Here is a 13,023-nt window from a genome sequence, read left to right on the forward strand (position 1 = left end):
AAAAAAAAAAAAAAAAACTTCTTGTGAGGAGTTGCATTTCTTGAGCTTGTCTGTTTGAAACATTATTTCCAAGTTATTTCCTGCAGGTGTGGGTTAGCTTGCTCTGCAAAGCAGCAGGCTGTCATCCTGTCTGCAAGTGAAGCAGTTGGTTGTACTCTGCTAAGGTGAGAACCATACAGACGTAACAGGTTTTCCCCTTCTTTTTCCAAAACTTCAAGTGCTGCTTCTACACACGCTGTGAATATGTCTCTCTAAAGAATCTATTCCGCACTTAAAAGTTAACATTGAATTCAATCTCTAATACAGTTTTGTTGCTATCTTCCTAAAAAAAAAGCACATTTATCCTGAGTATCCATTGGTTGTAGACTGAAATACTCCTTAAAGAGTGAAGAAACTTCTAAAGCATTTTATGTGGGACATGAATTTTTCAGTAGTGCTGGAAGGAGGGATGTTTTCTTTGCTACATGCATATGTCAGCATTGTTTTGTCTAATGTGGCTTGTGAATCAAGGTCAAAAAAAAAAAAAGAAAAGATGTGCATTCTCTTGGGCAGACAAAATAATTGCTTATTGGTTCTATATCTGGGAAGCTTTTATGGTTAGAAAACCTGTGAGAATTTGTACACGATGTAAATCTCCCCAATTCCTTCCATGTTACCCTATAATTTATATTCCTTTAGTATTCTATGCCTTTTCCACCTGCTTCAATTTTCAAGTACCATCAGACAACAGCAGAGGAGTCCTCACTCACTACCATGTTTTCGATCAGCAAGGAAATGCTGTTATTAAAATAATTGTAACATAATGATTTTATTATTTTTTTTTTACTGTTACACACCTGGACAAAGAACTTCATTGGCTTGTTTACAAGACAAATCAACCACATAATGCAGATGTAGAAAAAAGCACATCTAAAAACAGATTATACAGATCAGATCACAAACTAGAGATCAAGTTTCGAGACCCCTTGGAGGGTGTGAAATAATATGGAGCTTTTTGTCTCTTGCAATTTAAACTTCAGTCTATGCTGAAAGATATTAGTATCAGCTTAATATTTCACCATGCATTTTAGGAAATCTCAGCCCAAAGTTGCATTTTTGCAGTTAAAAGTGACGGGAAACAACTGCAGGTTAAAGTCATAGGGGACCTCAACTACTACAGTACTTGTGATAATGAAGTAAATCATGTTGACCTGTAATCCAAAGCAATTAGCTGTACTTTGAATTCAGTATGAGTGTTTTCCTGAGTGGGGACCAACTGCAGTGCTGTGGTTAGTATAGGCTGATTTTGACTTTACAGATAACTGTCCTTAGCGTAATTTCTGTCCTGTTGGGGAATTCCAACTAGAAAAAAGAATAAACGATTTTGTGTTTGCTTATGTATTTATTTAATAAGTGTAATAAATTTATATACACATAACAGATACCATGTTTTCCTTTCAATCACTAATAGTATTTCCTGAGAGATTTTTGAAACTACATAATCGGAAACCTTTAGATTCAAAAGACTGAGTTAAAGAAAAGATTAGGACTCGATTCTGTTTGCTTCCACTTGTTACATCCAGACTAAACAGTCGCACCGTATCTGGAGACGGAGCCGCCAGACCAAACGCTGCCGAGAAAGCCTCAGAGGAGACGATGCAACAAAGCTCCCCTTAGTGTTCAGAGGACGGTATTTACCTACGCCACAGGACAGCGCAGGCAAGCAGATGGATCATTCCTGCGTATCCAGTGCTGAACATGGCACCTATACAAACTCTGTGGGGCTTGCTGGACGCTTGTATACCCAGCCTTCACGCGCACCTAGGCTGGTAATTGGGGCCAGCTTCGATTACAGCTAAATGAGGTGATCCCTTCTAGAATGATAACTGAGTTGTCCAAAGAAGATTGTTGTTTTCTGTGTTTTTAATAATTGCCCATTCTGTGCTCTGTCTGTCAGGATATCCAGTCTCTTCAGTGACCTGCCTGGGCTGTGACAGTGGCAGCCCGGACTGCGCGTTCTCAGATAACCTGCCCCTATCTGGTGTGATATATGGAGTAATAATTTGAACAGGAACCTGGAAGGTTGAGTAAAGTTAAGCGTAAAAGAACTTGAAGTACATCGGGGCATAGCTACCCTTTGGATGCTAATTGTATGTGTGTTATACCCAAAACATCTTGAATTACCATAGTCCCAAAATTTTAAAATAATAAGCAGAATAATAGGGAAATATACCTAGAGGATTGGTTATCTGCTTTGAATCGAGCTCCCACTAACTCATGGAAAAGTTGAACACAGGCAGAAGAGCCATTGGGTGTGTAAACCTGGACCATTTCCTAAGAAGCATCAGGGAGAGGGCAAGACCAGAGGAGGGACCAGTGCCGCGGCTCAAGAAGGTTTACCAAGGGCTGCAACCCCTCAGGGTAATAACCAACAGGTAACATGGCCTTTACCAGACCTCTTCTAATTACATGCATAATTCTATTGGTCCAGGGGCATTCTCAGAATTGTAGTGAATATATTGTTAACACCCGGAGAGGAAGAATTCAGGAATGAACACTAGTATATCATACTATCTGTGCCTGTAAAGGGGAAGAATTAAACCCATGCTATGTGAACCAGAGTATGCTACATGTAATGAAAGTAATAAGATAACCTGTTATGATCCCAAAGAGGTCCCTTATCAATGGTGGATAGAGGTAAGAACTAATAATGAAGGAGGAAGGTTAATTGGGAAAAGTCACACCACTACAAACCTTAGTAAGCCCTTACCAATCGAATTGGATGTGTGTGATGCTGTTAGTGATAATTATTATACACCCTGTGGAACAATGAGTTGAGTGAAATATTCTAAATATGAGGTGCTGTGCTTAATTCCTTGTATTACACTTTTACAGAAAATAATAATCCAAGGAATGCAGTTTACCACAATCTTGGTGGAAAGTCCTCAAGAAGACAGTCTCTCTTATGGCTGAATTGGCCAAATTCAAAGCCAAGACATGAATTAATGTCATTCAAAAAAAGAAGCGGGATTGTGAAATATGGATTAATACTTCGTATCAAGAAGATGGTTGATATTAATAAAGAAAGGGGTGATGTGGGAGTGTGGCCGTGGGGGTCAACAAGCCCCATGATTGGTAATAATATCAGAGTCTTAATGATGAGGCCATCAGGAATGTAAAAGAGTTTAGAGAGCGCAAAGAAGGGTGATTCAGGAGACTCCATGCAGTCTGGGGTTGCTTGTTCTCCAGTCATTAAGGCATGGAAGTTGCTGGGTGTTTGCTGGTTATTGGGCAAAGTTGCTTGACAAATGAAGAGTTGCTTGAAAAGGACTGCTGTGGGGAGAAGGGTATGAGAGAGGAGCCTGTCCTCGAGATAAAAAAGGCAACATGATGTAATGAAGTTATGTCATCACTAAACGATCTATCATCACTATGCGATCGCCAACCGCATGAAGTTCAATAAGAGCAAGTGCCGGGTCCTGCACCTGGGACGGGGAAACCCTGGCTGCACGTACAGACTGGGCGATGAGACGCTGGAGAGCAGCCTAGAAGAGAGGGATCTGGGGGTCGTGGTAGACAACAAGTTGAATATGAGCCGGCAGTGTGCCCTGGCAGCCAGGAGGGCCAACCGTGTCCTGGGGTGCATCAAGCACGGCATCGCTAGTAGGTCAAGGGAGGTGACTGTCCCGCTCTACTCTGCGCTGGTGCGGCCTCACCTCGAGTACTGTGTGCAGTTCTGGGCACCACAGTATAAAAAGGGCATGAAACTGTTGGAGAGTGTCCAGAGGAGGGCTACGAAGATGGTGAAAGGCCTGGAGGGGCAGACGTACGAGGAACGGCTGAGGGCACTGGGCCTGTTCAGCCTGAAGAAGAGGAGGCTAAGGGGAGACCTCATCGCAGTCTACAACTTCCTCGTAAGGGGGTGTCGAGAGGCAGGAGACCTTTTCTCCATTAACACCAGCGACAGGACCCGCGGGAATGGAGTTAAGCTGAGGCAGGGGAAGTTTAGGCTGGACATCAGGAAGGGGTTCTTCACAGAGAGAGTGGTTGCACACTGGAACAGGCTCCCCAGGGAAGTGGTCACTGCACCGAGCCTGACTGAATTTAAGAAGAGATTGGACTGTGCACTTAGTCACATGGTCTGAACTTGGGTAGACCTGTGCGGTGTCAAGAGTTGGACTTGATGATCCTTAAGGGTCCCTTCCAACTCAGGATATTCTATGATTCTATGATTCTAAAGAAGTAGGAAAAAGGAATGAATAGGGACAGGCTAGCAGAACAGGGACCAGGACGGGAACAGGCACATTGATCGCCTCATGAAGATAGGTTCGGCCAAACTCAGCAAACTGCTCAGAGAAGCTCGTACAGAAAGTCACTGGAAATTGCACACCAGAGCTGGGAAGAAGCTCAAGCTGAGAGAAGCAACACAACTGCCCTCGCTGGTAGGCAGCTGCGCATTATGGGGAATCATACGTCCTTAGAAACAAAGACTGTCCTGGTAACCTTACAGCTTATTCTCCTTATTAACAATCAGACAGTTTATGAGCCTGAAATATGGGACCAAACTGAGGTCAAGGTGTGGGACTCTACTACTAAAAATGACAAGGCTGCGGTGGGATTGCTCGGCACCTGGCGAGCAGTCTCTGAGGCCTTAAAGAGCCGTGTGGGGCCACAACCAGAAACGTGTGGTTTGCCAGGCAGTGAGGGAGCTGCGGGCTCGTTTACTGATCCTTCTGCTATGCCATGGGCCCCCCGCCGCTACTTTGCCCCATCTCAGGCCTTTGCTTTTATGCCCACTGGTGACCTGGATGTGCCTTTTGACCCAGGCCCTATTGGCCTGGAAAAGGAGACAGAAATGTTTCCCTTCGATCTGGGAGGAATAGGATATATAGGGCCTGAAGGCCGAGTTGCTTAACAACTTAAAGCAAGACATATTGTTCTCATGACTAGCCCTGGAATTCTCCGGTGTTTGTAATCGAGAAAAGGAGTGGAAAATGGAGGCTGTTACATGGTCTGAGAGAAATTAACAAAGTCATGGAAGATTGGGGAGCACTTCAACCAGGATTACCAACTCCAGCTATGCTCCCCCAGTCATGGACATTAACAGTAATAGGCTTAAAGCATTGTTTGTTAAACAGTTGACTTTTAAAACTTTGCCATGTTTATGTTTCACTTGATACTTTTTCTGATTATACATATGTATAGGCGTACTTGGGTTTAGTATGTAAAAGCAATGTTCTGTATATTTAGGAAGTTTAATGTTCATGTGTGTGTGTTGGTAGAGAGTAGATTCCCTGTGCACCCAGTGCTGTTTACTTGCCTTTTATAAATATTACTAAATTCAGATTGAGTTGTATCTTCATTTATAACACTGGGCTGGGTATTTGCTGAGATTAACCTGCCCGCTTGTGGATCATGCATTCCCTCAGATCTCCCTCTAATCACAGTTACGGGTGATAGATACACCATAGTGTATTTTTCCTTCAGGTGCAGGGGAGCGCCTATTCAGAGATGTTCTGTGAAGAGCTCCGTGTTTTGCCGAGCGGGGCTGGTGACAGCTGTGAGGTGACCTTGCTGAGGCACACTCCCTGCAGGGGACCCAGCTTTCTCGGGGTCTGCAGAAGTTCGCCACAGGAATAGGAAAATAACCCATTTCCGACTGCTGGCTACCACAGCCTCACTGTGCATCTGCGTGTGACGTTAGCGGCACTTATGGAACACTTTGATGCAGTTTTAACTCTCTTCAGCCCGTGCCACGCTTCCCAGAAGCACACGGTGCCTGCTCTGTGGCACACCTTGGGTGGGCTGTGGGTCCCCCCACCCCGCCACGGCCCCGTTCCCCTTCACACCCGGCCGAGCCCCCCCCCACCGCCGGCCGAGGCGGGAGCCCGCGGCGAGCGCCCCCGCCCCGCCCCGCGCATGCGCAGCGTCCCTGTGACGCGCCGCGGCCGCGTCTTCCCCGCCGGGCCCTTAACGACCGAGCGGCAGCGCCGGCAGCCCAGAGGTGCGGCGGGGCGGGACCGGAGCGGGAGGGTCGCGCCGCGCCGCGCTGCCCTGCGCCATCGCTACCCCCACACACGCAGGGTATCGCCGCCCGCCCGGCGATAGCCCAGCGTCGAGGCAGAGCTTCCCGGCACCGTGGGCTCTCGGTGAGCTGCGCTTCGGGCTACCAACTTCCCTCCCCCCCTTTTATTTTATTTTTTCCTTCCCCAGCCTGGAAGCGGCGTGCCCCGTGGTGTCTGGCTGCAATTAACGGGGAGGACCCCTGGGTCAGTTGGCTAGCAGTAAATGCGCTCGTGTTAGTACAATCTATGTTACCAGCATGTGCCTTATACTGATTTTTTTTTTCCCTGTCATGAGCACCGAATTAAAAAGTTTCCTCTGAAGATGGTCGCGGCTGTAGTTTAATGCTCCTCCTTTCTGCCCTCAGATACTGCTGATGTGCCTGATACAAACACTGATATCTTTAAGCACAAAATAGCAGATTTATGGAGTGGAAGGCTAGGTGTGTTGCTGTGTTCACCTAAACTTGGCTACTGACTGGAAAAGATACCGCCCCCCCACTCCCTCTCACCCTCCTCCAGTGTTTTAAGTATTAGTAATAAAATAACACTCCAGTATTATTAGTACTAAGTACTAGTACTAAGGGAGATACAAAATATCTCCCTTAGTATTTTGGAGATGAATTGAATTTCATAGAATACTGGGATCCTAGAATCACAGAATATCCTGAGTTGGAAGGGACCCATAAGGATCATCAAGTCCAACTCCTGGCACCACACAGATCTCCCAAAAGTCCAGACCATGTGGCTAAGTGCACAGTCCAATCGCTTCTTAAATTCAGACAGGCTCGGTGCCATGACTACATCCCTGGCGAGCCTGTTCCAGTGTGCAACCACCCTCTTGGTGAAGAACCTCTTCCTGATGTCCAGCCTAAACTTCCCCTGCCTAAGCTTAACACCATTCCCGCAGGTCCTATTTTATTCCCCTGCCTCTCCACTCCCCCTCGCAAGGAAGTTGTAGACTGCGATGAGGTCCCCCCTCAGCCTCCTCTTCTCCAGGCTGAACAGGCCCAGTGCCCTCAGCCGCTCCTCATACGTCTTCCCCTCTAGGCCCTTCACCACCTTTGTTGCCCTCCTCTGGACACTCTCCAACAGTTTCATGTCCTTTTTGTACTGTGGTGCCCAGAACTGCACACAGTACTCGAGGTGAGGCCAGACCAGCGCAGAGTAGAGCGGGACAATCACCTCCCTTGACCGACTAGCAGTGCTGTGCTTGATGCACACCAAGATACGGTTGACCCTCCTGGCTGCCAGGGCACACTGCTGGCTCGTATTCAACTTGCTGTCAACCAAAACCCCCAGGTCCCTCTCTGCAGGACTGCTTTCCAGCATCTCGTCGCCCAGTCTGTACTGATAGCCAGGGTTGCCCCATCCCAGGTGCAGGACCCGGCACTTGCTCTTGTTAAACTTCATGCTGTTGGTGATCGCCCAGCTCTCCAGTCTGCCCAGATCTCTCTGCAAGGCCTTGCCACACTCGGCAGGGTCAACAACTCCTTTAAGTTTGGTGTCGTCAGCAAATTTGCTCAAAACACCTTCTAGTCCTACATCCAAATCATTTATAAAAACATTGAAGAAGACTGGCCCTAAAATGGAGCCTTGAGGGGCCCCACTTGTGGCCATCCGCCAGCATGATGTGGCCCCATTTACCACAACCCTTTGAGCCCTGCCTGTCAGCCAGTTGTTATCCTCTTAAGAGAATTGAGACTGTAAGGAGTGGAACAGCATATACAGACCAGAAAAGATTTTGTGTTAGAGTTTTTTCTGAAAATTCTGGCAGCAGATATTCTACAAAATGCATATGTTTATTTTTTTTCATCTACAGCATTCAAGCTTAGAGGACTCGCTGTACAGTTCTTTTTGTTGGGTAAGGCTGATTTCAAACTCCAGTTGGTGGTGATTGTTCACATGACACAGTAGCGCTGTTTGGTAACTCTTTGTGAGTGTTGACAAACGATTCTTTCATTATGTTGCTAAGAAAACTAAAGTATGTCTCTGTTACAGGCTTTAATGTTTTTATCGTATGGAAAACAGTAATCTTTGAAGCTCCTCAACTACAGATATTTATAGTCGAAGGTGATGTTGATTTTTCAGAGTTCATAGACGTAAAAAGCTGCATAATGGATATTAGGAGTTCGTCTTCTACAGTCATTCCTGCAGTCCAGGAAGCTAATTGGTGAGCTTTGCTTCTATATTTTGTGGTTCTGGACTATGGTTCATCTCTTTGTGGCTAATTTTCAAGATCCCTGAAACTGTGTAATTCAGACTGAGGAAGAACAAGATGTGATTCATCAAAGCCGTGCCATGCTGATCTAGTCCCCATATAAAAAGTGTTGTTTGAAGATACATGTCATGACCATCTGATGTGCTGGAATTCTCACAGGAGAATTCCAAAGACGTGACTTAGATATAGAAGGAGTTCCTGACTGCAGTCAGGAATGCTGACATGGAGTGACAGAAAGATTCTGCATTAGCTGAGGTGGTGGAGGTCAGCTTTAAGTCTTACAGGCAGGTTGTATTTTTTACAACCTGGCATGTTTGATACTTAGCACAATTAAAGTAAGCTTTAGTTAATTCTGTTTATCTTAGCTGTAACAGCTATTTGCCACTATTTAAAGCCTCATTATACTGAGCTGGCAATGATGTAGGCAAGAATAAGAAAATCCATGATTACTAACTTTGGTTAGGCAGTCAGACTGCAGACTGCTCCTTGACGTAGAGGAATTTAGCAAGATTATACTAAAAGGAATATTAAGAAATAATAATAATAAAATAATCACTGTTACAAAGTTTACACTTTCTGCTAGATATAGAAGAAAAGATAGCAAAAACCTTTTCCTATAATGTTTTGTGTCCACTGTAGCTAGCTGACTTAGGAAGTGAATGTGAATTTAAAGCTTTTGAGTTACAGAAAGGCATTTTGCAGCGTAGAACTCAAAAGCTGTTTCACCTGCCTATGTCTTGAAGAAATTTGAAAAAGTTACTAAAATAGTGCCTTAGATAAAAGCTGTAGCTGGTAAAATAGATGGTTTTGTTCAAAACCTATTACTGATGAACTACGAATGTATGAAAATGGAAATGCAATGTTTTCTCTGAGTTTCTATTAGATTGCAAATCACATGTGAAACTTTCCAGCAATTTTGTGTGGTTTTGTCTTTGATTTAAGCTTCACTGAGCTTTGTACACTAACCCTTTTGCTCTACATATGAACATGGAAGGAAGAATCTCCTACAATACGTGGCATGAAAATACTGCATGCATTGAATTACTGATTATTAATTATGCAGAGAATTACTATATTTAAAGAAGAAAAATGACACATGCACACTAACCCCACCCCACAGCCAAAAAGTAACATAATCATTGCATAGCCTATTTTTCCTTGAAGACTGCAGAGAGAGGAGAGGGGCAATTTGGATTCTGATTTTCTCCCTAACCTGTGCTTTGCTAACTCTGGCCTTCTTTTAGCTGCCTAAAAATGAGATTGATACTTTTTGTATCATCCCTGAATAATGACATGTGTGTCTTTCATCGGTTTTCTCCAGCCATGGAGAAGAGGGGAGGGGAAAATAAGTCTCTGTGGACACTTACACGATGTCCACAAACAAGCTTTTACACAGTTTCTAGAAGCTCCAGCTGTTCAGATCCTTCTTGTTTCCTGCTTAATTTGCCACATCTTCTTACTGCTATAGTTAAGAGTCATATAAAATAGCAGTCCGTGATATTGCTTACTTTGTTGTTGATCTTTTGCCCTTTGAGTGATGTTGATTCCTTTGGATATGGCTACCACAGTAACCCCGAAAACTGGTAATGCACCTATGGTTTTCTCTCAGTGCGCACAGGTTAACACATGATCTTTATCTCCTACAATTATTAAACATTAAAATGTGTTAAATACACAGCACCCCATGAAACAAATACTTATGACATACAGTTATATTGGTCTCATAGGTAAAGTCTGCCTTGGTTTTAAATGAAAATAGACCTAACATTTATTTCATCAAAATGCTTTTTGACCTTTTCTAAGAACTAGAATTTCATCCTTCGTTACTAGTGATGTCTCACTAAGGGTAACAGTAAAAAATCTATGCTATTGTTCTCGTTTTTGACAATGTTCTTGTCTTTTTTTTTTTTTTCTGTTACGTGTATCATCACGTAGGGTTCTGAGACATAGCAAATATTAGTTGTGCCTCTGCACAAACCCAAGGGTGAAGAGGGCTTAGAAAAAAAATAATTAAATCCCAGTGGATTCTGTTGTTTTGCAATTAATACTTATGACTCTTAAGAAAAAGGTAAGATAATGATTTATCATTTTTAATTCAGTGTGAGATGATAGCACCTTGTTGGCTAATCTGATTATGTTTCTCTGTATGGTATGTTTCCTAGTGATTCTGAAAACTTTTGCTTTTGTATGGAGCAACTAGTTACTCCAGCCAGACTTTTTTATTATATATATAGTAAATATAGTATAGTGTGTATATATATATATTTACTATACATATTCATTATATATATATATATATAAAATGTGAAGACTTGAGTTTTAATGCTTGAAATAAATTTAAAAATGGCCAACCTGAAGTTACAGTAATTGCACACAAGATTATTAAACTAGCATATTTTAATGAAATGTTGATTTTTGTACTCAATTTCCAGTCTATGTATAAAAACTTGTTTCTATTATTTTAATATTACTTGTGGTTCCTAAAGACCAATCCTACTGTCAAGTAGTTTTTCTGTTAAATTAAATTCTAATTGAAATGAATATACTAGCTATTTTAGAGGACTAGACCTTTAATAGGTATTATGTTAGTAATCAGTTGTTTATGTGAAATGCAAATGCATGCATCTTTCAAAAATATGTAAAGATTATTTTGATTCCAAATATGTGCATTTGTTACATGATAGGGGTGGTTTTGAGATCATAAGCCATTTTTTTTTTTTATTTTAAAAAAAGAACCCTACTGCAGGAGATAAACAAGAGATGGAATGATGTTCTGAAAGTGCCCTGAAAGATTATTGAATCAATAACAAAGACAATGAGAAACAATAAGAGAACACGTTTTAAAATCAATGTTAGGAAACACAAAACACGGATCTGTTTTCAGTGCCTACAACTACATCCTGTATCCTGAATAACAAGCAATTATATGCAACTCCTTTTTCAAAAAGCAATAGTATGATAACACCTACATGGCATAATTTGTGAATGTTTTGAATTTTTGCCTCACAAACTAATATTGAATTAAGGGACCACTAAAATTTATAAGGAGTATTCATGTATTTTGAAAACATTCATATTTTGCAGCCTAGATAGTGACAAGAATGAGTCACAGTTACTACAAAATAGCGATGAATCAGAATTGGACACTGATGAAGATCTGGCATGGCAACTCTATGAAGCCGAAAAAGAAAAATTAGACATAGCCGTTAAACACCATCAAGAAGTAAGTTTTTTTTTGTTTGGTTTATTTTGCTCTTTTAAGAAATGTAATCTTGTTTCATTAAAGTCATGTTCTTGCATGATGTGTTGAAAGTGCAGTCATTAGCTGAAAACTAATAATAAAGGTGTCACTCTACAGACCTCTCATACCTGTTTTAGTGGCTCTTCTGTCATTGTTAATAAAGTCATTCCAACCTTGGTGCAAATATTCTGCAAGGAAAATTTCTGCCTACCCAGTATTTTGTTAGATAAAATTGCCTAATGGCACAAAAAGATAGATGCCACAGCTTGAAACTAGCTTGATAAAAATAATGTTCTTTATTCTATTTTTTTTTTTTCAGAATATTAGGGTAGCATTTTAATTCTTGCTAGCTTTATGGTTGTTTTTCTTTGTGTACATCAAATCTAGCTAGGGTATCCATTGATGGTCTTGCACTGTCTTACCTTGTACAAATTTGCTATTTTGCAGAATTTGTAGCAAAATGTATAAAGTGCAAATGTTGTGGAATATAATCATAAAATGTCCTGAGTTGTAGGAGACCCACCAGGATCATCTAGTCCTGCTCCTGGGTCTGCACAGACCACCCAAATATCAGACCCGCTGCATTGGCCAAATGCTTCTGGAACCTTGGCAGGTCCGGGGCCATGACCACTTAATTCCGTGGGGAGCCTCTTCCAGTGGACGTGTTTGTCAAACACTTGGCACTTTTTAATGAAAGCTTCATTCACAGGGAGATTGCTTTACCAGCATTACAAAGATTTTTCCTGATGGTGTTGTAGCAGATTAGTATTGAAATGAAGTAGCAATACCAAGAAAATATTTGATACTCAAATTAAGGTAGATTGAAAATTTTTGCATTTGTATACATAAGATAAGTTGAGCACTGAGTACAGCAGTAGTTGTAATCAACTGCAGTGGTTTTGATACTAGGAATACTTTGCACACTTACTAATGCCAGTCTGAGGAGTGATGTGCTGCTTTAAACTGTGCTTGTGTGGAAGTATTACTACTATGGATGGCAATTCTGTTCTTAGCAGTTTTCTGGGGGTGATGGATGCAGGTTCTCGATGGTTTTGTTGGGGTTAAATCTAGGCAGTAAACCAAGTTTGCTTTTCCACGTTCATTTATTATTGGGGTGTATACGTAGATGAGAGATTTCTGCTTTTCCCACAGTTAACTTGCTCTTGTGCTGCATTCTTCTTCCATTGTCCCATCAACTGTGGTGTTATTCTATAGAAATGGGTACCGGAAGTTATCTGAAGAATAACCTCTTAAATTGAGAATTTGTAAACTGGGTGTGCATAGCAAAATTAATGTGCTGTACCATGTTGCCATTGTTTGTACTGCACAGTCAGATTGCTTTTTAAGTAGATGAACTACTTGAGAGACTGTTTCTTTACAGTCTCTCTGTTTACAGTATAGTTACATATAATGGGAGTGCTCAAGTTACCTATAGCCAGTATCATTCCAGTCAAGAGGCTACTCTGTAGACATTCTGAAGAAATCTGTATTTTACAATGATGGGACTGTGTTTCTTAATC

At 42.1% G+C, this 13,023-nt stretch overlaps 1 protein-coding gene across 12 annotated transcripts in view; it reads left to right on the top strand.

Moving 5' to 3' along the window:
• Positions 1-5,917: 5,917 nt before the first annotated feature.
• Positions 5,918-13,023, top strand: part of CCDC171 (coiled-coil domain containing 171) — a 172,573-nt gene continuing 165,467 nt past the window's right edge. For 10 of the 12 annotated variants that reach the window (XM_068666401.1, XM_068666408.1, XM_068666409.1 and 7 more), the window contains exons 1-3: positions 5,918-6,128; positions 8,043-8,214; positions 11,347-11,485. In XM_068666401.1, the coding sequence (XP_068522502.1) occupies positions 8,159-8,214; positions 11,347-11,485 (195 nt within the window). In that variant the 5' untranslated portion in view covers positions 5,918-6,128; positions 8,043-8,158. Of the gene's footprint in view, positions 6,129-7,870; positions 7,906-8,042; positions 8,215-11,346; positions 11,486-13,023 lie in introns of those variants that run through there. The other 2 variants (XM_068666403.1, XM_068666402.1) reach the window with 2 other exon arrangements.

The sequence above is a fragment of the Anas acuta genome, chromosome Z, assembly GCF_963932015.1.
Source record: "Anas acuta chromosome Z, bAnaAcu1.1, whole genome shotgun sequence".
NCBI lineage: Eukaryota > Metazoa > Chordata > Aves > Anseriformes > Anatidae > Anas > Anas acuta.